At 40.7% G+C, this 25,859-nt stretch overlaps 1 protein-coding gene and 1 long non-coding RNA gene across 12 annotated transcripts in view; one reads left to right on the top strand and one right to left on the bottom strand.

Annotated features, from left to right (window-relative positions):
- LOC119478139 (netrin-G2) overlaps nucleotides 1–25,859 on the bottom strand; it is a 73,797-nt gene that overhangs the window by 37,263 nt on the left and 10,675 nt on the right. For all 11 annotated transcript variants that reach the window (XM_037752608.1, XM_037752613.1, XM_037752611.1 and 8 more), the window contains exon 3: nucleotides 16,692–17,335. In XM_037752608.1, coding sequence (XP_037608536.1) covers nucleotides 16,692–17,335 — 644 coding nt within the window. The remainder of the gene's footprint in view (nucleotides 1–16,691; nucleotides 17,336–25,859) is intronic.
- LOC119478141 lies at nucleotides 13,892–25,409 on the top strand. Its single transcript, XR_005204391.1, has 3 exons — nucleotides 13,892–14,153; nucleotides 18,449–18,451; nucleotides 25,372–25,409. It is a non-coding gene; the product is annotated as an uncharacterized LOC119478141 (long non-coding RNA).

Genomic DNA, 25,859 nt, shown 5'->3' on the forward strand with positions numbered 1-25,859 from the left:
TTGGCCTTTGAAAAAAAACAGGGGAGTGAAATTGTCCAGCAAAAAGACATCTTAAATTATTCAAAGCGCAGGAATGACCTTGATTGTCTTTGCAATCCACACCCTGTGTGTGTTTTGTAGTGAGTGAGTGTGTGTGTTTCTCTACTATGCAGTGTACGGGGATGTGTGACCTCCCCGGTGTGTACGTGGGATGATTCATTATATTAGCACAGTTTGCTCCCAGTTAAAAAAAAGTGTGTCTTTTAGTTTGTGTTGCACTAGATAGAGGGATGGATGGAGATAGAGAGAGAGAGAGATATTGTGTGTGTGACTAAGCGTACTTGTAAATTATTTACACAGGATACAGTAAATGACTATTGCGTGCGTGCCCAGTGCTGAGAGCATCGCTCTGATTGGTTGGTTTTGGTCGTGTAAAGAGCAGCAGGCAGAGTTAGCCCCACTTTGAGCTACCTGCTCTCTGAAGTATGTACTGTATGCACAGGACCAAATAACTAAATAATGGAGCCTGGGCACATCCTGTTCTCCAGCCCAGACCTCAGAGGACCGCTCTCATGAGCACAGCACAGACTCTCTCTGCGTGTGTGTGTGTGTGTGTGAGAGATACAGGAACAGTCCAGGTGTGGGTTACATGCCAGCTGTTTAAAATGTACTGTTTCTGCTGGCCTTTCAAACTGCAGGGGTAATTAATATGTAGCTTTCAAAGGATTTTGTCACCCTGGCTGTTTCCAGTAATACTTTGTGTATGAGGACGAAACACAATTTGTAAATAACTTTCTCGCTCACTTAAACAGTGGGCGTAATCCTTGTTTTAAAGTCTCAGTGAAACGGAAGTCTTCTGTACTGCGACGTATTCCCCAGTGAAACAGAATATTTGAGCGGTGTACAGTTACGAGAGGGATTTAAATCAAATCCCGTATAGGATGTAGCACGATACATCAGACCGTCACTAACTGGTACGTCACGAAAGTCAAGGACGCACCCCCTTTTGGGGGATAGAAAACCGAAGATCCCATAGACTTCAATGCAATTTGGCGTATCTTTGGATTGTAATTTTGACAAATTCATATGCATTCATCTCTTGTCATACAAATATTAATTATTTTGCGACCTTGCCTGAACCTGAGCGTTGGCGATACCTTAATAAATGAAAGTTGATCGCCGCCATGTCCTTTCAGTGTTCTCCCGTCCAACACAGTGGCCGGATATCGCTTATCCAGACATCTGATTGAATCCCGTTAGGCTAAGTGTTGTCTGTAAATAACCAACGTATTAATAACCAGCTGTTTGATCTATAGGCTGAGATTTAGTTGGGGACAACAGTCTGATGCTGCTATAACGTTAATGTATGACTGTATTACGTGCAAGTTCATATTCCACGTAGATATTTCTACTGTTTACTTCGTGACTGTCACAACAAAAGTTAAAATGATTGCAGTAATGACTTCTTTTTAGAGTTGTAAAATGTTTCTCCCACAGAGTATTATAAGTGTGATATGTTTTGGTGTCTGATAAGCTTTTAATTTCATGGATCTGTTACTCAAACTGGACTTCCTTGATCATATTTTAGTTTGTTTTTTAACTTGCGTGTTTTTAAAACAGGTCTATTTTTTTATCTGAATACCCAAGTCATTCAAATGTTATCATCATAAGATTTCAGGTCAGAACGAACTCCGAAAACTAAAACATAAGGGAAAACATGACACAAGTGCCCGTACAAATGTACAAATATCTACTGATCATCACTCAAAATATTAATATCAAAAAAGTTTGAGTCAAAATGTTCTTTTCCAGGTTAAACACAAACAAACAAAGCAAACAAATGCACAATTTAAAAATAAACGTAATGCATTGTATTTGCATGAAGTGTTTGTATTTTATTTTTTAATTCTCTTTTTTTAGTGACTTTGTCACTTTTATTGCCTAGCAACTGCTTCTCATTGGTCCAAAAATATTTTCTACAGAATCTGCAATTTAAATCAATATTTCTATTTGATTCTTTGTCAAAAATCAAAAAAATTCTTGCGCAAAATAAAAAATTCCAGTAATGAATTATGTGTGCTTAGACGTAAATTAAATACTATTATAGTATGAAAGCCCAACATCAGCAACTTCCTCTAGTTTTCTCTGCTTGTCTCTAAACAACCCTAATAAAAAGTTGTCCTATAAATAACATTTGCTGAGTGTTATCACCTATGAATAGACTCACTGACCACTGTGGTGGGTGACCCTTATTAATTCATCCACACAAGACATATTTTACTGGCATTTGGCACTTGGCGGGTGGTAATTTAAGACTCTGCACGCCAGCATTGTAATATTCATGCAGCATGATGCAGCATGAATGATGCAGAAAGGCTGACACCGTTCTTCCTGAAGCAGCCATGTCACTGCATCTTAAGGCGTCTTCCACTAAAGAGTGTTGGGTCTCGCTCCGTCCGGCCCTGGATCGTCCTGAGATCGCCGTGTAACAGTGCTGGATATTAGTAACCTCCCTGCGGAGTCCTTACTGCTGCTGAATGTGTTTTAATGAACACTACAGCAAAGAGTAACACCTGGGGAGAGAGGAAATTGGGCGTGAGTTGGAGGGGGGGGGCGTTATTATACATCCTCGTCTTATTTAAGATATGACCGAGGACGATGAAGTAAAGGGAGTCGGGAGGCGAAGGGAGGAATGAAAAAGTGATGATGACACAGAAACTCTGGGACGACATGGGGTTTGGTGGGAGGTTCTTCCTGTTGTGCGGTCCCCCACAGAGTCTTCGGACCCCCAGGGGCGATGTGGATCTTTGTAGGATCTGTTGTGTGTGTATCTCAGAATGAAAAAAAATTTGGAAGTGGAGAACAAAATACTCTCGGGGCCTTCTCTCTGAGACAATATGGGCGCCACACAAACTTTAGAGACACACTTTTGAACCTCTAATATGTAAAGACGTGATTTCATTGTAACTGCGATATTAGGGCTGCACACTTAATCAATATTTATCAAGATTGCAATATGGCCTAGTGCAATTTTTAAATCGCAGGATGAGGAAGAAATCACAATATTTGTTAAAAGCAAAATGTGTGTCAAACATGGCAACCTGCAGCCCAACAGGCAACAACAGCTGTCAGGGTGTCAGTGTGCTGACTTGACTATGACTTGCCCCAAACTGCATGTGATTATCATAAAGTAGGCATGTCTGTAAAGGGGAGACTCGTGGGTACCCATAGAACCCATTTTCATTCACATATCTTGAGGTCAGAGGTCAAGGGACCCCTTTGAAAATGACCATTTCCTCGCCAAAATTTAGTATGGCATGGTTGGTACCAATGGATTCCTTAGGTATTCTAGTTTCATATCATGCCAGTATCTATACTCTAGCTTTAAAAGCCTGCTATAACCTCCGAAAGATTGGCGGCCTGTTGGATTTTTGCGATTACAATTCTCAAGTTGCGTTAAAACTTTAAAGAAATTAGGGGCGTTAAAACAAATTTGCGTTTACGCGTTGCTATCGCGACAGCCCTAATTTAAAATATTCAATTCTAATTGAATTCTCATGTCGTCATCGCAATATTGAACAATATTATTGCACATGGCAGGCTTAAAAGGCATGTTATTATAAATTAGCACACCAACACACACATACCTCGCAGTCCTTCACCCATCTTCACCCGTGCATCGAATGTTTTCACACAAACACAATTACTTTACTTCCTCTCATTTTCTTAGCTGCATATATCCGCTCATTTAATTGATAAACTCATTTGCAGAAAGTCTCCTAAAAGTCACCCAAACTTCACCAGCAGACACAAGCTAATGCAAAACCCACGTACGACTCGCATAATGTGCGTTCCTGTATCTCCGTGTGTGTGTATTAGTGTCTAATTCTGGTGAGACCGCGAAGGGGAGGATGCCTGGGGAAGAGGAGCTGAGCTGGGATCAGCCAGAGGACAGGGGTTAATATAATTATCCTGCTAAAACCTTGAGACTGAGAGAACATCATTAGTCATAGAGAGGAGAGAGTTGGCCGAGCCGCGGGCCAGAGGAGGAGAGGAGGTGAGGAGGAGGCGGAGGAGGGGAAGGAGGAAAGGAGAGCTTCAAAACACACCAGTGCAGTTAGCAAGACAATTAGTACAAGGACTAAAACTTGGGGGTCTTTGTGTAAAAAAGCCAGAGAGGACAGTGTTTACCAGCTCTGAGCTCCAGCAGAAACTGCTGCTCAGCTTATTCGCTAATTATGATATTTTGCTTAATAATCTCCATATAAATTAATTACTTGCGGTGAAATGGTTTAGAAATTGGATTCATATCTGACCTGAACACATAATGATACTCTTATGTAGTAAAACCCAGCATTATTTAGTAATTAATGAAATGGTCTCTGGTTGGTGCATATTAAATATGAAGCTGTAGTTACTGAAGGACTCAATATTGGCGAGCAAATGAACTGATGGGTAATAAAGCACTCAACTAAATGCATCTCTGTCTTTTCACCCTGTACCAGATTTCAGGGTTGGGGAACTTCAATCAAACTGCAACTACAACTGATTATTTTCGTTATTTACTCATCTGGCAATCATTTTCTCAATTCATCCACCTTATAATAACCATCATTCATAAATGGTAAATTTATAGTTAATTAAACTTAGTTATTTTACTGTTAACAAATAACAAAATGATAATTAATAATGTTTACTAATTATTAGTAATGCTATAATTTATGTTATTTTATCATTAGTTTGTGTAATATGAAATAGTTTGGATAGTATAGATTGTATCATAGCTGATAAGAGACGATAACTATTATAATCTGACTACATTAGTAAAGTATTAACAGTTTATTGTTGCACACAACATTTGATATACTATATTAAATATTTGTTAATAATTACCAAATGATTTGTAAACCTTTAATAAATCATTTGTAAAACATTTATAAACAATACATACGTTGGATGGAGCAGAAACAAAGTATTAAACATTGTATTAACTATCTAAATAATGTTTACAGATGCTTTACAAAGTATTTAATAGCCATTTAACAAGGTATTATAATCATCAGTTGCAATTTTATAATAGCCATCCAAATAGTGTTTATAGACAGTTTACAGTTTACAGTTATTAGCCATTAACAAAATGTTAAAAATATCTATCAATGTAATGTTCATAGATGTTTTACAAACATTTTTTTTTAATTTTACAAATAATATCTTAATCATTAACAAATAAATGTATGTATAAAAATGTTATAACATGTGCAACAATAAACAGTTTGAATAACGTAAATTATAGCATTACTAATAGTAAACATTCATTGTTTTTTTAACAGTAAAATAACTATTAACTAAGTTTAATTAACTATCAATTCACCATTTATTTATATGATGGTTATTATTAAGTGTTACCCATCCATGAATTGTTTGTTTGGTCTATAAAATGTCAAAAAGAAGTAAGAAATACTTCATCAAATCAGTTTACTATCACACAAAACAATGCAAATCCTCACAACTGAGAAGAAACAGATGAACGTTTGGTATTTTTGCTCAGAAAAATTACTAAATGTTTGATTATCACAACAGTTGTCGAATCGAATAATCAATTAGTTTACTAATCGTTTCAGTTGTGGTCTTTTTCTGATTGTAGTTTAATGTTACATTAATGAATCCAATTTTTAGGATTTGTTTTTAACCATTCAATCAAACCATCAAGAAAGTAGCTTAGCTAAGGTTATCAATAATGATGCATTTCTCCTGAGTATACTGGGCCACTTTACTTAAGGAGACACATAATAATAATACCTAAGATGTCCATAATAAGGAAGTAATGATTACTTATTGGTTTCCTGCCATTTAGCAGCTGGTCAGCAAGTAGATTCACATAAGCTAATCATTACACTGGTCCATTATCACAGTATGACCCTGATATTTCAATCTTGACCTTGGGAACAGTAGCTAACAAAACACTCTCACCCAAACCTCCACCTACTCGCTTATTACAGAGCTTTCGACTATACCACATGGTTTTCATCAGCAGAGGAAGCAGATTAAGATCAACTTTTATGACAGCGTTCACGAGACATTCAATAGAGAACTGAGCAAAGTCCAAAGACCTTGTGATGCAGTCAAAAGCTCTGGAACAAGTTATTTGGTCTTGAGTTGAGATTGTTTTGTCAATTACCAACCGTGTGTCCTCCAAAATGACGTTCCCATACAACTGAACTGCATTCTCATCTCAGTTACGCTTGGAAGGAAACATATTTTGTTGCGGATTTCGGTCGCAGTTTTAAACCGTTTTAAACACATGACGTGTTAACGTTGGAAATTGAAACAAAAAAAAACGCAACATCACTACTTAGTAAGGTTTAGACAACAAAAATACTGGGTTAGGTTTAGTAAAATAACTTCTTGGTTTAGAATAAAATGACTATGCTTTATCACAGGACACGAACACTCCTGGGGGAATGTCCGGTGTTGGTTGATTTGGAGCGTTGACTAGCCTCCTTCGCGACAAGCTAGTATGACGTGGTTGGTACCAATGGATTCCTTAGGTTTTCTAGTTTCCTATGATGACAGTATCTTCACTCTAGCTTTAACACTGAGCCCGCTATAACCTAAAAATTGCAAGTTCCCTTAAAGAAATTAGTGGCGTTAAAACAAATTTGCGATAACGCATTAATTCTGACAGCCCTAGTTATTATTCCACGTAACTTTCATTCACAGTCGCTCAATATACTAAGTCACCTGCTTCGCGTGTTGCTCATTGTACTACGTCACTTTCTTCGGCCTACCACGGACTTACAAACGTATTTGTGATATGTCAAAGACGAACGTAATCCGCAACAAATGTCCAAACATAATTGAGTTGCAGTTTAGTTGTAAGGGAACATAGTTTTTAGGAGACAGGGTTGAAATTACAGTACCATAGTATATTCCTCCAGTCACTAATAATGATCAACTCTATAGTGCTTTGAGAGTTGTTCTCTACATGTAACCATATAATGAGTCAGGAACAAAACAGTCAATTAATGAATAAGTTACAACAAAAATCATGTCTTATTCCAAACTAAACAGCGTTCACCATGACATCACCTGCTGTCGTGTTTAGCTGGACTGAAAACTTGCAGACTTTCGTGCCTCCGCAGCTCACGATGGGATAAAAAACTGTGGTAGAAGTGAACGTCTCTGACATCAAAAAAGTGACTGATCACAGTGTGAGCCGGTGTGTTATTCTCATTCTCTTATTTTCCGTCCTTCGCATTGATGAGTTGTTTATCCGTGCCCATCGACATGCTTGTAATGACAGCGACAGTTTAAAGACGCCGTGTGTTTTTGAACACACCATGCCTGTAATAATGCTATGCTAATTAATGTGGCTGACTGAGAACAAACCATCTTTCCAAGGACACCCTCCCTCTACCTCATGTTCTCCCACTTACAATTCCCAGCATGCTTTTCAGCTTTAAAGCACGCTTGCGGTATCAAGAGATTCCCCTCTCACCAGATGCCGGGTAAGGCACAGTGCAGGCGCTAGTGGGGAGAATTCTTTATTGTATTTGTGAATTTAAAAGGATATTTATGGGATGAGTAAGACGAGGGGTGGGAAGGTGGAGGAAGAAAAGAAAAATCTATTGAAGAGGGAGGGGATGAAAAAAGAGACGTTCATCTGCGAAACAAAAGACGGGGAATGAAAGGAAAACAGGCGAAATCGCTGACTTTAACTTTCTTCCCCTTCTGAGGGGAAATAAACTGTGATTATCAAATCAGTTACAACCATTGTGTCATAAATCATCGCATATGAGAGGAACAATGACACATTCCTCATTGCGGTCCCTCAGCTTTCTGCATGCCTTTCTTTTCCGGGGAGTGCTCATGAATGATTTAAAAAGTGATCTGTTTCCGAGGCTCGGCTGCCTCGGAGGAAGAGGAGCTCGGAGGGGAGGAGCCTGGACGGGGTGGGCGGGACTACGCGTGAAGGCTTCCTGTCTTCGCCGAGAACACAGACCTCATCACACATCAAGTATATATTTCATTCATGAGCGAGAAGGTGGCAGTATTCAAGTGCAAAGCGGTTTTCTCATGAAACAGAATACACGGGAAGTTTTCAACCGAGGGCGGAAAATCCGGAGACTATGTTACTCTGCTCTGGCGCGGGCCGTGTGAACTGGAGAATAATATTTACAGAGCATCACACCTCACATCATTCATCACAAAATCACACACCCCAGCTAGTCCCATGAAACTAGGAGTTAATCCATCATCTGCCTCCCTCTTTTCTTTCTCTCCCTCTCCCCCTGATCCAGGCTTATAGCTACCATCCTCTCACCTTCACTCTGCAAAGGACACAAAAGAAAAAACTTTGGTGTAATTCAAAAATAGTGGTGACAGTCTCCAAAGTCAAAGTCAAAAGACTGGAGGCTCCAAAAAAGGGGAGCAGAGGAGAAGCATCTGTTCTTCCTTATTCTCCGGTGGAGATGATGGACAAACCTGGAGGCCGCGGAGATTAATGCTTCCAGTACAACAATAAACCTTTGTAACAGGCCACAATTCAGAGTCTAATTAGTCCATCCTTCAGGAGGCAGCGTGACTGCAAAAGCACAGATCAGGGTTACTGAAGGTTTCTGATTTCCAAGTTTAAATGAGTCGACGTATCCTCATACAACAGTTCATATGATATCTTACAAAAAAGTTATTTTTTTTTGTGTGTTTTCCTTCAAATGTCCAGCAAACGTGTCAATTTCCGCTTGTTACATGCATACAGGAAAACAGGAAACAACTTGGTTAGGTTTAGACGACAAAACTACTTTGTTAGGTTTAGGAAAAGATCGTGGTTTGGGATGAAATAACTTAAATACGGAAGTTACCTGACAAATAAATCAATGTTGACTTCTGGTTTCACACAGGACACGAACAGCGGTCTCCTGGACGAGAGTCTGGTGTTTTTGACCCACCCATACAGCACGACCTCCTCCTAACACGGGGTCTGTCTCTCTTTATACTGATTCATGATTACGTGGATTACATGCGAATTGATTTCGTGGGATATATATGAATTACAGTGCATTACTTTCCGTAGATATATCTACGAACAGTGTATAGTTCAAGTTTCTATTTAATTTTTTCTAAGACATTTACCTGGTAGGATTCGATTCAAGTTTTAATGAATCATAATAAACTTGATCCAGATGTGGTAGGGCTGGTCGATATGGCCATGGTATTATTTTCACATCTCGATAATGATATATATCACGATATAACATGTTTTCTGGTAATTCAATAAATAAATAGTTTATATGAAATAACCACATGGTAAAGTCTATTTTTTGTCTACTCCTGTCTGAATTAAATACTTGACAAATGAAAAGTAAAAATTATTTACTCATTTTAAGAACGTCAGTGCAAAAATGAACATAACAGTTTTAAGTGAAATTATACAGAAAAAAATACATAAATATAAGCCCAGCCTATAACGCGATTAAAAACAGTATAGAAAAATATATACAATAGACATTTTTATATCGTTTTGACGATATACTATATCATCATATTGCCCAGCCTTAAGATGTGGCTCCACATGGGCCAAGAAAGAGTTACCCCTTTACCCTGTTTAACTGTACATCAGTATCTGGAGAAGAAAAAAGAAAGTGTAAATACATACAGAGCACATTGTGATCAGACTGCGATCGGATCGGCCAGACCACATCTGAATTTGCATCATATTCGATCACAATACGTGTGGAAGCGAGATAACGAGAACATTTACGAATAGCAGTAAATTCAGAGGCCTTTGAATCATTATGTAGATAATGTATCCAGATACAGATCACATGTGATCTTGTTGTCTTCTGGTCACCTCGACATCATATTCTCAAAATCAAATATCACTCAGGCTTATATTATGATCTGATTTGTAGCTAGTCTGCACATCTACAAGCCACAAAACACACATGAGCAGTGTGTGCAATGAAAAAGAGCCAATCTGATGATAGATGTGTGTTGAGCTTATGAGGCCCAAACACACGGTGATGTATTCACATAAAACAAAATTCTCGCGTGACACCTTCACAAGAAAAAAGTCCACCCAGCAGGTTGAAAGATCATTTAACTCCATCTCTTCCTGGTAGGTTGAACAAGCCCAGTAAAAGCTGCAAGTAGCAGCAGAAGCTAGCTAGTCTTTAAAGTCCACCAGCTCCGCCTTAATAATTTGCGTATTGAGATCTGATCACAATGCGGGCAGAATTGAGATAACGAGAACGCTTATTAATACAAAGGTGTGAATGCAAAAGCCTTTAGATCAGATCAGAGGTCATTATTTAAATAATGTATCCAGGTATGATCACGTTAAGTGTAAACTGGACCTTAAAATCACACTGAAATGTGCAACTTCGGCTTAACAGAACAATTCCAGAGACATACTGAAATATTTTCCTGAATGTTTGCATACCTTAGCTTTTAAAAAAAATTTAAACGCAGAACTAAATATAATTTTTTGATAATATTCATGACTACAGTTGCAAATTATGTTGTTTTTATATTTTACAAAAGCACTTCTGCTGCTCCGGCTGTCATGATATAAACACAAACACCTGCAGAGAAATGAAAGAAGTCATAAGAACTGCTCTGACTGTCCTTTCTCAAGTCTCTACAACATGTTAATAAACACCAGTAAAGTTTTTCAGTGCCAGTCTGTTCCAGTCTGTGAGGAGATGGAGAGCTTAAAGCTCTCAGCACATTAGCTGTATCAGCGGGGGGGCAGGATGGCACTGAGAGAAACACACACACACTACGGATAAATGAGTCAAGCAGGCATGAAACAACATGACCATGTAAAAACACTCCGAGTATCATTAGTGTTTATACGGCTCGTTTTCTGGCAGCACTGCTTAACTCATTTTCACGACTGGAAAATAATTACTCCTAGACAAGACCGGGCCTATCAAATGTAATTAAGGGTTAAAAAATGAAGAACTAAATCACTACATTGTTTTATACTTCTAGTTGCAGTATTAGTAGTGGTGGTATTAATATTAGTAATCCTCTTTCCACATTTTAAGTCAGGCTAGCAGCTGTAGGGCTGGCAATGTCGGTCTGTCGGTCCACCACTTTGGCACAAAATCTGTGAAACTGTGAAATTTCTCAACAGTTTTTTGTCATGAAATTTGTTACAGAAATGCATGTTGCTTTCAGAATGAATTGTAATAACTTTGGTGATCCCATCATCATATCATCAGGTCAATATTTTGATTTCACTTTGGTTTATTGATTTCCCGAATGCTTCGAGTAAGTAGCCGTGTAATAAGCGGAATAATGTACAGCTAGGGGGTCATTGTTGTGAAATAAACCACGGGTGATGCAATGAAGTTGTTTATTTTACAACAATGACCGGCTCGCTGTACATTATCCCTTACATAACATTCTCATCAGCCTCAGTTGTACTAGAAAATGGTGAACATTTTAAACATTACACCTGCTAAACATCAGCTTGTTAGCATTTAGCATAAAGCACCACTGTACATGCAGTACACAGCCGATACAGAGCTGCTATTATAGCTGTAGACTCTTAGTCTTGTTACAATTTACAACAGAAATTATACATGATAAAAATGCACTTATTTCTCAAGAAAAATGACCACAATCAGCAAAATAGTGGCCCTATTATCATATATATTCCCTCCAGTTTGTTCTGAAATGTGAATCCATACTGGCTCTAACACTGTGCTGCTCCTCTGGTTTGCTATACAGTTTGTTTCTTCTAATTGTGTTTTGGCTGGAAAACAAAGTTTCCTTCTTTCTTCACCGTTTGTTCAGTAGTTTGCAGAGGCCGGTTAGGAAAAGACAATTTTCAAAAAATCAATACTTAAAGTGATACTTGAAAAATATTTATTGTCTTAAATGCCCATTGTTGGTTCATTTTTTTATAAAAATGATTCGACTAATCGTTGTTTCGGTCTTTAGTCGATTAGTCGTTTTTATGCTTTTTTCATGCTGAATGACTTATTTCCAAGAAACTTAAGAGCACATCTCTGGTAAACACAAGATTTAAAGTGGTGCTTTTGTGTAATTCTTTGTGGAGAAACTCAGTTTTACAGATCTGTCGATTAAATCAACTCATTGTGTGAGTGTTAGTTGACTAAGAATTTCTTTGGTCGAGCACAGCCTCCGTCAAAATGTAAATTTCAATGGAAAAATGATCAGCGGCGGTGACATAAACCACAGCAGTGCTGTAATGTTCATGAGCTGAACGTTTCTTTGCGCAGTCGACTGACGTCTGGGAGTAAGAGACCCTCGAACTGCATACTTGGCTTCTCTTAAATGTCATTCTTCCCCCGTCAGCCAATCAAATCAAGTCGAGAGGTCGGGGAGAAGAAGACCTGATGCTGCAGCGATCACCAGCCAGGAGAGAAAAACGATGCAGACTTTGTCTTCCCCCTCATTCTGCTCCATCTCCTTCTCCCCGTCTTGGCCCTAATCCACTTAGTTGGCTCTTCCTGAGATACAGCCTTTCCTTTATTCCATTATAAAGACCCACCGTACGACCTGCTGCTTATTTCATTAAAAAAGGCCCAATCCATGACCCCACGTCTAATCCATAATGCAGACTACAGGCTGGCCTATAGTCCACACCACAGTCCAGCAGGGCGGCTGACAGATGGGACCGAGGGAGCGGGGATGGAGAGATGGAGGTCCAATGAGGGGGAATTTGAGAGCTCCGCTTATGAGTGAAGCTTCCCGGTGAATATGATTTCACTGATGTAAATGATGATAGAGCTGAGGCTTTGCTACTTTATCTTTGATGGTTAGAGATGGCTTTCCCGTGGCCCATCCGTCCGTGATATGGAAATGGCCACATCTAAGGGTTGAAAATAGCCTGTAAAATGAGCATGAAGCCCGAGGCTTTTAAAGCCCAAAACACCTCGGCTTAGAGGTGATATCGTAGTGAGTACTGTTGCTCATTACAGTTAACCCTGGGAGAACTTTGCAACACAAAGTACTCTATCCAATTGCCTCCTTGACCTTCTCCTCTCTTTAAAATCCTCGCTTCACCTCGACCCTAAATGCCCTCTCACAGCTTGCTCAAGATCCAGTTTGCTGAACGTTTGCTGAGCGTTTGCTGAGCGTTTTCATCGCGTCCACAAATCTAAATTTACAACCTCCCCTCCTATCAAACCTAGCTTCCCTGCGTTTGCACTTAATGGCCTATCAGGTTACGCATTTATTGATAAAGCAGCACTATTTAGCCCTGAGTACCTGGCTTCCCGCATACCTGCGCCAGCTCTTTAGAGCCCGGGCCAGTCACTCTCACAATGCAGCGTCAGATAAAAGACACACGTCCCAAAGAGGTCTTGCACCGGTTGATGGAGAAAAGGGCTTGTTTTGCTGTCTCTGTCCAGGCTCAGCTCAGGTCATTAAGAAGAGTTAACTAATAATAATTACTTTTAACTGGGTTCAGCCAGAGAACCACAGATAGAGGCTTGGGGACATACAATACGGCCAGGAAGTGACTACAACCCTCTCTCCATCGATAACACCAGCATATCTCATTACCGCGGCGACCTGCGGTACACTGCCATTCGGCCTTGATCATATAAAACCCATTTCAGCGCGCCGTCCCCGCCGGAGCACCAGCGGAGTGGAATATTCATTATTCAAATTTTAAGCATTGGAAATCCCAATATGTTACTAAGGCCAGATGAGATGAGATGAAATAGCTTAGCCTTTTGTCCAGGGAACATTGACTAATCGTCTCGCTCCCCCAAAATCAATTTCCCAGCCGTAAGCATCAGACACTCTTGATTGTACTGTACTGTTGAAGACCCCCCACCACTATCACCTAATACTCCTGCTGGCTGCCCAGAATAACTTATTGATTAGTGATTATGTTACGGGAGGTGTGGGTGGCCGGGGCGGAAGACGGACTGGCCTCAGTCATCTCCACAGGGCTAAATTTGGGTCCTCTTGTTACCAGATCCAGCACATACTGACACTATCTACAGCTGCCACCAGCCATCAGCTCAGCTCTCTGGATGAGGAGGGAAATTAAGAAAGTTTTCTGGAAGTATAAATATGAAAAGAAGCTTAACCCCTTAAAACTCTGATAACATCGGCGGGCCCGGCTGCTATTCTGTCTTTCAGAGGTTGTTGCGGGCAGAGTTTTCAAGTTAGAGTGAAAAATACTGGTATCATATGAAACTAAAAAAGGAATCCATTGGTACCAATCATGTCATGCTAGCTTGTCGGGAAGATTGCTAAATAATGCTACAAAGTTACGCAAAATTTTAGCAAGGAAAAACTGGCATGGCCATTTTCAAAGGGGTCCCTTGACCTCTGACCTCAAGATATGTGAATGAAAATGGGTTCAATGGAGTCTCCCCTTTACAGACATGCCCACTTTATGATAATCACATGCAGTTTGGGCAAAAACCATGCAGTTTTTTGAAAGCACACAAACTAGAGACCTATAGGGCATTCAGAGGATGGATGGTTTTCCTAGCTAGATTGACAATAAGGGGGTTTTCTGAGCAGTTTACACAAGAGAAGTGTTCGCCATCCAATCGCCGAAAAATGCAATTCTTGCGGAAATCTCCAAATGTCAAAAGTTTTTGATCCCAAATCACAGCATGGCTTTTTTTGATGGTTTTCCTCAAGGTCTTGGTGTCTTAATGTGGTATTTTGGAGGGATTATTATTATTGGGAATTGGGAATGACCATCACACTTCTTGTTATATGCTCTTCTACATTTTTTATTTTGATGGATAAAATCATTTATTAATTGTTTTTTCTTTATTTCTGATTTATGACTAGAACAAGCTCATCTCAAATTAATCTTCAGGTTCCCAGCTTTCAGATGATGTACACCACTTCTATGTGACATCTACGGTTGACCTGCTATCTCCACCTGAACATCTCCGTCCCCCACCGCTACCCCTCTAAAAAACAGGGCTGAATGGTAAGGGGTTAACAGTGTAGGAAAGCGGCACAGCAGGGAATACGAGACGGATGATAAATTCTTAGATGTGGTGCACTTGTGGACTACTAAATAAAGAAATAAGCACAAATATTTCAATGCAGGCATGGTTGATTATTAAACAACGTGCTGGTTGTGGTGGAGGTTCTGGCGTGGTGATGGACTGTTTCACCCCCAGGGTATTGGGCTGAGCTCCCCCTCGCTCTCTGATTCTGTGCTGAGCCTGAAAAGTGGCTGTGATCAATACCTGCAGGCCCTTTCCACAGTGCCAGAGGGCTGTTTATGTGTGTGTGTGTGTGCATGTGTGTGTTTGCTGTGTCAGCATCCACTCAGGACTTCATCAAACAACCGACTCCACACACACACATACACACACGAGACGCCCACATAAGCCAACGCCCCTCTCAAACAGTCGCTCATTTTCACTTTCCCCCCTCTCACCCACCATCCCTATCACACACACACACACTTTCACGCCTCCTTCCTCCCGGTGCAGGCCATCCCAACACGGATGTTAAATACCATTCAAATGTCAGCCTCCCGTATTGATTGGAATGATAATTCTGAGAGGTAGGAGAGATGGCTTGTTGATGCTAAGCAGGCGCGTGACGGCCTCGAGCATCCTTCACTGTCACAAAGTTGCCATGTAAGGGTTCCCGGCTCCGCTGGCAGAATGTGGATGGCGGTTTACGTTAGACCACCGAGGCCGTATGTTTCTGTCATTAATCATTGTCCTCTCGGGCCGGTGACAGGCAGACCGGGATTCATGTTGAGAGAGATAGGGTCACTATTAACGCCCTCAGATCAGAGACGCCGTGTGTGTGTGTGTGTGTGTGTGTGAGTGTGTTTGTCAGACTAAAGGGTTTGTTCATCACCAGGTGGTTTTCCTTTATACATGTCATGTTTGAGTGTGACAAGAGACATTCGAGAATGTACAGGTTGCTTTAGGATTAAAAGCTGAATCTGCTAAATGCATGTTTTGTTATTGTTTACTTTTGGCTGGTGTCATTTCAGCAGATATACATGAACAATGCCTGGTAGTGTCTTGTCTTTAATGTGTAAATAGGAATTATTTTAGGAGATATGTTGAAGTGGCCAGGTGTGTATTCTACTCACACCTGTGATACCTACCTACTGTAGTCGCCATGCAGATAGTCCACAGTATAAGGTATGATACTTCTCACTATACATTCAGACAGCACTACAAAATGGTGAACTCATTATATAGTGAGTAGAGAGTGATTTCGGACATAGTCGAAGTGTAAATAGTTTTCACTGAATCTACTTCCCGCTGAAGAAATAGTCCCTGTGGAATTCCTTTAAACGGTTGCATCAAAAGGAGCCTTAAGGTGGGGAACGTTTTACTTTCCTGACACTGTGCACATTTGTTGCATGGCTCTAATAACATCTTGGTCGCAATTGCAAGTCACAATCTTGTCAGACTGTGCGATGAATGCGTGGTGAAACTGGCGCTGCGATGTAAATATAAAAAAGTATATCATCTAGGTAGGACCACTGATGACCAAAGATTTGACCACGTTTCTCTCACGAGTGTCAACTTTTGTTGTTCAGTGTACCTGTTCATTCATTTAACTGAATAATATAGCACTCATTTCCTCGTTTTTGTTATATGAAAATGTAAACAATAGATTATATTGCATGGTTCCATTTAGCTCCAAGTGAATCATGTCAAAAGGAGTGAACATGTGTCGGATATGCATCCCAAAAACAAGACAACATCGACCCTCACCTGGAAGGTACCTCGATGTTGGAGATGGCATAGAAGTACTTGAGCAGGTTGTCTCTCTGGACATAGGTGCCTCCGAGGGCGGGCCTGAGAAGCCTCAACCTAAGGTTGGTGAAGGTGAAGAAGTCCCTCAATCCCTTCATACTTTCCATGCGAGTGTACAGGCTGTCCATGTTCTGCAGCTTCGGCCCCGCAAAGACCGCAAAACGCGCCCGCACCTCGAACTTCACGTTCTTGTCGCTCTTGGAGCCGACCCAGCGCGAGTACTGCTCGGTGCAGATGACCCGTGTGATGTTGGCGGGCGAGAGGTCGCGCACACGCTTGGGCTGCATGTTGAAGGCGTCCATGCAGTCGTCAGCGTAGAACTGGTAGGGCTGCCAGGAGCGACCGTGGTCCATGGACTTATCCAGTACCATGATGGTGGGACGGCCGTACTCGAAGGTGAACAGGATGTCGTCTGTGAGCTCCAGAGTCTTGTTCCAGGACATGCTGATGTTGGCCAGCAGGGGCTCTGGGTGGCGTCTCCATGTGACTGTCTGCCAGTAGGTTAGTAGACCGTTGCGTTCTTTGTCCTGCATCAGCTGAGGAGGGTGGGCCAAGTCTGGGTTTGAGGCATCACACTCATCACTGCACAGGTATGGGTTCTCCTAAAAGAGAGATGAAGACAGAGCAGCAATACATCAGTCAGGGTTTGAGAATTAGTCTAATAATAGCAGCCTTCAGATTATAATACTATATAGTTAGTTTGTAGCGGGCTCAGTTTTAAAGATAGAGAAGACACTGGTATGATGTATGGTGTGATGATGGTATGACTCGTGTTCTGTTTTGCAAGTTATGTTAGTGACTACACGTTTTGGCGTGATATCGGGTTGTATAAAAACAATTATCTAAACAAATCACAGACTCTGGGACATATTAACCTATTAAGGGGCCCTGGGGCAAAGTTAAGCACTGGGCCTCAATTCCCAGCTTTCCCCCACTCTTTGTGCATTGTGTTGCCTCTAAGTACCCATCAGGTACAGAGCACACAGCGGACTGCACAGGGCAGCTTAATTACATTTTGCCCAGAACCCCAGAAACAAACAAGTACTACAATCCCAGAATATTAACTCTCTCCCGTTTTGCTTGTTATTCGTGGTAATTTCACCAGACATAGTTTTATATAAAGTCAATACGAACTGATATAATAAAGGTGATAATGCTCTTATTATTTCAGTTCATAATGTCCTTTGATGGTACATAGTCCCCCACCAAAGAATTGCAATTAATCAAATTACTGTGAAGTAATTGCCACACAGTGAACAGTGAGCCTTTGGGGTCCCTGGGGCAGTAGCTTGCTTTGCCCATTTGTTAATCCAGCCTCACACAGACTCTGTCTGAATGTAATTGCAGCTAAAATGTCTCAATTCATGAGAAAACAAAATGTCTTGCAGCAAAATGTTTTGCTCTAGAGTGGATTTGTAGTGATTTCTTTAGTCGATTAGTCACTTTTTATTATTTTTTTACCTGCTGAATGACTTATTTCCAAGAAACTTCTGAGCACATCTCTGGTAAACACAAGATTTAAGGTGGTGCTTTTGTGCGATTCGTTAAAAAAATTTATCAGTGTTAGTAGACTAAGGCCGGGCACACACTACACAAGAATCAAATCGATTTTGGGTCCGATTCTCACCTCCCGACAACGGTCACCAAAGCCCTGATAGTTGGATGTTTCTAAAGATTATCTTTCCAGATGTTCCTGTGGTGTAAGGTTTCTTAAGAGTGTTTTTACATTCCCCAATCTGCTCGGAAGTCCATCTCGGCCGCACTGATTTCAAATCACAAATATTAAACATGTTCAATCTTTACAATCGGATATCCTGTTGTGCGTGGGGAACCCCGAGGACAGCCGATGACGCGGTCACGTGGGAAGGAACGACAGCCAATTGAGAACCAAGCTGACTGAAGAATGAAGGAAAACAACCGCCGTCGTGGCGACCGCGGCTAAGATAAGATAATGCAAAATGTGAAGCATAAAGTAGCAGTAAGATGGAGCTCAGAAATGGAGGACCAACTTGTTGGTTTGAGTGTTTATTTAGCGTGTCTTCATGACTTCATCAATTATTTTTCTTTTTTATTTGCGAATTTTCAGTACAAAGTAGTGCAACACCTAACATCGCTAATTCTTCCTGCCCGTCGTCGGTCGTGTTTGTTTACACTAAAGTCACGTTTGATCACGAGAGATTTTACGAGATTTCGTGTGCTGTTTTTGCTAAATCGTTGCTCACCACACACTATAGGAACAAAACTGTTTTAATTTATGTGTGGGGTCTCTCACATTTTCAAAATCTGTTAAGATTTGAAAAATCTTTTAGTGTGGGCCAGACTTAAGAATTTCTTTGGTCGACAGCAGCCTTAATTTGTAGTTGCAGTCTCAGTTAAGGCAACTGAAAGTGTATGGGTGTTCCCCTTTATGTAATCAGTACGGATTCAAAAGATATGAACTTTTTCGGCTGCGTCTGACTCTCCACAAAAACGTCCATATTGTTCCCACAAAGGGTGGCGTGTATCTAAATGAGGAGTGCCTTCGACTCCCCACTGAGGGACAGAGAGCTTAAAAGTAAACTTGCCAAACAACACAACAGGAAGTGTGAAGGTCAAGAGGATCGTGCATCGTCACTGTCTTTGCATAGACAGCAGAGTGCTGCTGCACTTTTAACTCCAGAGAATTGATCCTCCTCTTCTAGCGATGCCAAGATTTTCAAGCCACGGCCCCTCTACAGAACTCTGAAGTCAACTGGATTATTCACACACAGAACCTCTTTATACCCGCACTAAAAAATGCCTTTCACTCTCTGTCAGGACAAATTTATTATCAGATTCCTACATGTCCACGTCCCAAAAAATGTCTACCTCCCATGACCTTTATTGAGAGTTTTCAACCAAACTTTGTGAATTTTAAAATCCTTCCCCTCAGATAAGATTCCCTGAATCCCTAATTCCTCCCTTGCTGGCTCGTCATATTGAGGCATTTGCCGACATTTCAGTAAAAGTGATGTAGCTTACTGTTGTAAGCCAGTTGTCTGACATCCACATCACCACAGAAGTTAAATATTTACACAAAGAAATCCCAGAGATCCTCACAGTCATCTCTCCTGGTGCTTAATTTGCAAAACGCAGCCCTGACGCTGTTTAGATAGTATCACATGCAGAAGGCTCGTCGTGCCCTCAGGATGTACTAATTAGACTGATAAGGGCTTATTATTTTCTCCGATATTTAGTCACAGACCTTCATTGCATCAAAGGGGTCATTATTGGTATTAATTGTCCAACAATTCACTTTACAGCCACTGAAAACTCGAAAAATTCAAGCCCCAAAACTGTCATTTCCATCTTTGCCATCACAAAGGCTGATTTATTTAATTTTACAAAAACTGTTTTCTGCTCTAAATACAATACATTGATTTTATTTAGGTTAAAGATTAGCAGCTGATGCCTGTGAAGTTTCCACTCTCCTGTTTTCTACAAAAACTGATTAAATTTTATAGCTGATGTTATCCTTCTTCTTTTATTTATTGGGAATCCAATAGTCTTTCTAAATTTTACTGCATTCTTAACAAGCTCTTGATGGAGTGCAGAGTACGTCTTAAAATATCCTTCTTTTTTTCTTCCACCTCCACCTCTTCCTCTGCTTCTTCCTCCCCTTTCTTCTTTGTTTTGTTCCTTTTATTATTTTTTGCTGTCGGTGTTATTACTACTTCTAACTGTAGTGTTTAAGACTGTGACCAGCTCATCTTGAAATGCTGTTTGGTACAGCAGAAAAACAACTACAGAAATAAGCAGATGTACTTCAGTAGATATTATAATATACAAATCCAGTTTGGTGTGACGCTGGGCCCTTATCCATCAAACTGTTAAGAATTAAACTCAAGAATGCTCGAAACAACTTAGGAGTAAAAAAAGTGAATAATAATAAGACGCATTTCTAAAGCGACTCCTGCTTATAACAAAGAGTAATGGTAACCTTTAAGAGCAGCCCTCAAGTGATCATATGATTGATCACGTGTACACTCAGAGCAGGAACAGCCAATCAGAGACGAGGATTTACTTTACATTCGCCCCTTACATTTTACTCAGCGATACAGTATTCATACAGTTATTCTGCAAAAACATATGTGATTTTAGTTAAATTTATTTGTGTGAAATCCTTAATATCTCCAGTAGCTATTAACAACAATCTAATATTTTTTTTATGATATACTGTATTAATAGAGATTAATAAATAGGGATGGGGGGGGTCAAACAAACACAAGACTTTCACCCAGGAGACCGGTATTTGTGCCCCTTGTGAAACTAAAACTCAACGTTCACTACTTCACAGAGTAGTTTTTTTGTTTTGTTTTGTTTAAATTTATAATGTCAACCACGTGATTGAAACTGTTTAAAAGTGCAACCATTATCTGGGAGAAAATACTGCTTTTGCGAAAAACCGGACTTTCACCCAGGAGACCAGTCAAAGAGTAGAGAAGCAAAGAGACGAAACTCCAGTTGCTGCCGCCATTTTGGACTGAAATCAAATTATTATATTTATAATATTTTATTGTTCAACACAGGCCATTTCGGTAGAATATGACAATAGAATATAAATTATTTTGTTTTACTTTTGAACGGCACTTATTAGGCAAACGTTTTACTGGTGTCCGGTAGTCGCATTCAGTCCTCAATGGCGGAAGCATAGCTTTGCTGCTGGGCGCTGATGTTGCAATGGAACGAACAATTAACTTTCACTTCTTGCCAATATACGTTTTTTGGACCGGTGTTCATGTCCTGTGTGAAACTAAAAGTCAACGTTCACTTATTGTAATCATGATGTTTTTTTTTACAAAACCTAACTAAGTAGTTTTGTTGTTTCCTTTTTTAAATTTGTTTTGTTTCAATTCAACTGGTTAAAACTGCAACTTCAAAATGTAATTGAGAATGCAGTTTAGTTGTATGGGAATGCAATTTAGTAGGAGACAGGGTTGCATTGACGAGTACAGACAGTTAAGATGCATGAAAAGTGAATTCTGTATTACACATGTTGATTCAGTTAACATATTATTCACCGCGACCAATTTACAATCATTTCAGAACAGCTCGTAGAAGAAGTGTGTGTCCATTATACAGCCATTTAGCATCCATCTTAACCAATTTAAGAGACCTCTGGAGCTCTCTTAAATTAAACAGCGTTTTAAAGCCCTGAGAAGTTTGATGAAAAGCTTTTATTTTATCTTTCTCTTAATTGCCAAGTTTGATATTTAGCCACTGAAGATGAATACGGGCCCTGATGATAATACGCTTTATTAATGTGTCTTTTCCTTGATGATTTCTAAACCATATAAAACATTAAACTCAATTCACAGAAAGACACGTCTTAATGGGTGAAAATCGGGGGCAATATAGAATGAAAAGTTTTATGCAGATTCGTGCTTACTCTGATTAGAGTGATGCATAACATTTACCCACCTACTTAGCCATTTATCAAATTATTGCTCAAGATACTGAAGTTACACTGTGAACATGAATTACCCAAATTGATGGAGCACTAATATAATGTAATGCTGCATCTGCTTTAAGTTCGACACAGCAGAATTAGATGCATAATGACTGTTAAGTGATATTCCCTCCAAAATCTATCTTTAGAGTATCAAACACTCACGCCCCGAAGGCTTTAAAGGTAGCTGTAAATAGTTTCTAGTCAATTAGTCGACCCAAACTGTCGTTTTGGTCTCAGTCGACTAAGATCTCTTTAGTAGATGTGTTGTTTTTTGTGCTTTTTTCATGCTGAATGACGTATTTCTAAGAAACTTATGAGCACATCTCTGGTAAACACAAGATTTAAAGGTGCTCTAGATGATATCCAGAGCATTAAGATAGCAGTAGGCAACGATTGTCTATGTAAATATATAGAGGAGTAATGTCTACCTGAGCAGAGAACAAAGTCTCTCTCCCTCTGTGTGTGTGTGTTGCAATCTGAAATTCTCCTCGCTTTGTTGACATCGCCGGGCCGGCCATGAGTGCTTTTAGTGCATGTTAGTGCATGTGAGCGTGCCCCACTGGCTAGCTCACAGCCGCTGCTCTGCACTGCTCTCATACGGTGGTTGCAACTGATAACGCCGTCCCGACGCACGCCGTTTGTCGCCGAAGCGTAGCACCCATCCTCCGGTTCCCCCCATGTTAACACCGTTAGCTCTGTCAGCACTGTTGCCTTTGTTTTCACTGTTAGCGCCGTTAGCAATGTTAGCTCTGAGCCACCGGCTCAGCTGTCGCCATGTTGAGAGCCATGCAGAGGCAATAAAAATCTCGTATTTAGCACCTATAACGCAAAATTAAGACACAAGTTGTGTATTTAGCCACATTTTGTGAGGAAATATGAGTGTTTGTAACATCCTGAGCATACAGATGGAGAGAGGATTATGAAGCGCTTTGAGAAGTTTCTATGGACGTTTTGATACTTTTCCAATGTAACTAACATGAATTCAAGCTGACCAAACTTTCCAGAGCAACCTTTCAAGCCTACAAAGGCTGATTGTTCAATACTCAAAGGATTTTTGGATGGAGTATCACTTTAAACAGCAGTTTCTCCTGTATGATGTAAGCTCTATCGTGAAAGCAATACTGCACAATATCGACGCACTGTGCAAGCACAGATCATGTGTCGCCGCTCCTTTTCAGACGTTCGCTTTCTCACGTGTATTGCCAAGAAGCAGCACACGGCTCTGCCTTTTGCATACAGTCATTGGACTGCACCGAGGGGGAAAGTGAGAAGTCAGTCAAACCCACTCTAGTGGTCTAATAACAAAAGCAAAAGTTACAATCCTGCGAGGCCGAGATTATAAATCATCTGATTTATGGTGACAACGCAGAGTGGGAAAACTCCAAACATAAGCAAACGCTGAGCCGATGCTGAGGGAAGCACAGAAAGACACTATAGAGGATCATAATGCGTGTGAAGACGCAGCAGTGAAACTACAGTATCTCTGAACCTGCTGATAATCCATCTCTCTCCTCACTGGAACGACGTAGTAGCATTGTCCTCTATCTGATAACCCAATTATCTCCCTTGCACTGACTCAGATAGAGATCACTGTCGGCGCAAACGCATTTAGGATGATAATCTGCAATGCTCATAAACAACTGCAACCGGAAAACGTAATGAGAATTAGATGAGGGGTACTTTTACTTGCTGTTAGTCAAGAGCTACTCCGCACTGTGGCGGCCCCCGCTGCTTTTGTTCCCTCCATTAGTGCGTCCCCTGACCTTAGTCCAGACACACGTTTACACACACGGGACGGGATTAGTAGGCTGTTGTTCTGGGGATGACCCTCGACCTACAAATCCTATTGAAAATGATCGCACTGTCACACTGTCCCAGATACAACTCCGTATAGCCGCTGAAGTGACGGTGTTTATGTTTCCGAGATAACGCGTGTGTGCGCAGACGAATCCAGAAGATCAATGCAATATATATTTTTACGTCTTGTTGTCTCTTTGTTAGATTTGAGCGTCGGGTCAAAAAGCTGCATGTTGCTGCCCATCAGTCCACCCTGACCTCTCCGAGCCCATTAGGATTAGCTACAGTGGAGGTGATATGTATTGTAATATAGGCTTTTTTTTTTTTATCCCCCATGAGAGACTTACGCGCAGGGTTATGTTTAAGCCCTTTGTGTGCCCTGTCCTCCTTATCCCACTCTGCCTCCTGCCACTACTCTGCCCTGGCCCACTATATCTATGCCAGGATACACACACACACCCGCAAACACACTCTCACACACACATACGCATACATATACACACACAGATCCCGGCCAACTGCTGCGGCAGGTGGCCCGCACTGCTAAGCCCCTCCAGCAATTATCCTCGCTGGGATCCCGTCTCCACGACAACAGCCGCCATGATGCCTCTGCCATGAGTGACTTCCTTGTTTTCACTTGTGGGATAACAATGTGATTCACTTAATGACTCCTCAAGTGCTAAAGTTTGCCTCGCGCAACGGCTGCGAGGACTGATTGTGAGCGAACCTCTCTGACCTCCTAAGAAATCATCTCGCACAGTGCGTTGTTTCCGTGTTTGGACACAACAGCAGTAATAAAACATTTCAGGTTTGACTACGGAAATAGCAAACTGCCGTCATGCGTCTACACAGGAATAAAGCATGAAGAAAACAGTGCTCTGCATGCCCTTCCCCGTCTCTTCCATCGCTTTTATGACCATTTCTGTCCCCCCCCCACCCCAAAATATTTTCTGTCACCGCCGGCACCTTGCCTTCTCTCTCCTCTTTATTTCTTCCTCCACTTATAGGAGGTTCTATGTTATATTGCTAGCAAGGGGAATAAAGGTAGGGACACACACTCAGAGAACACAATTTATTTTGTTTTGGAGAAACATCGAATGAAATGACCCTCCCATTAAAAAGGCCACGGAGGGGAAGAGAAAGGGATATTGCTTTTTCACTTATAACGTTAATCTTTTATTTCGTTGGATGTTTTTCCATCATACTGGTTCTTGTAACCCTGAGTGAAGACGATGTGTGTGTGTGTGTGTGTTGCCTGAAAAATGTGTACATACTAGGACTGTCAAAGTAAACGCGTTAATACCATAACATTATAAACTTATTTTAAAGCTAGTGAAGATACTGGCATCATATGAAACTACAAAACATAAGGAATCCATTGGTACCAACCATGTCATACTAGCTTGTCGCAAAGGAGGTTAAATAACGCTCCAAACTGACACTACATTTTGGCAAAGAAAAACTGGTATGGCAATTTTCAAAAGGGTCCCTTGACCTCTGACCTCAAGATATGTGAGTGAAAATGGGTTCTATGGGTACCCACGAGTCTCCTCTTTACAGAGCCCACTTTATGATAATCACATGCAGTTTGGGGCAAGTCATAGTCAAGTCAGCACACTGACACATTTACAGCTGTTGTTGCCTGTTGGGCTGCAGTTTGCCATGTTATGATTTGAGCATATTTTTATGCTAAATGCAGTACCTGTGAGGGTTTCTGGACAATATTTGTCATTGTTTTGTGTTGTTAAATGATTTAAAATAATAAATATATACATACATTTGCATAAACCAAACATATTTGCCCACTCCTATGTTGATAAGAGTGTAAAATACTTGACAAATCTCCCTTTAAGGTACAT

This window comes from Sebastes umbrosus, chromosome 19, assembly GCF_015220745.1.
Source record: "Sebastes umbrosus isolate fSebUmb1 chromosome 19, fSebUmb1.pri, whole genome shotgun sequence".
NCBI lineage: Eukaryota > Metazoa > Chordata > Actinopteri > Perciformes > Sebastidae > Sebastes > Sebastes umbrosus.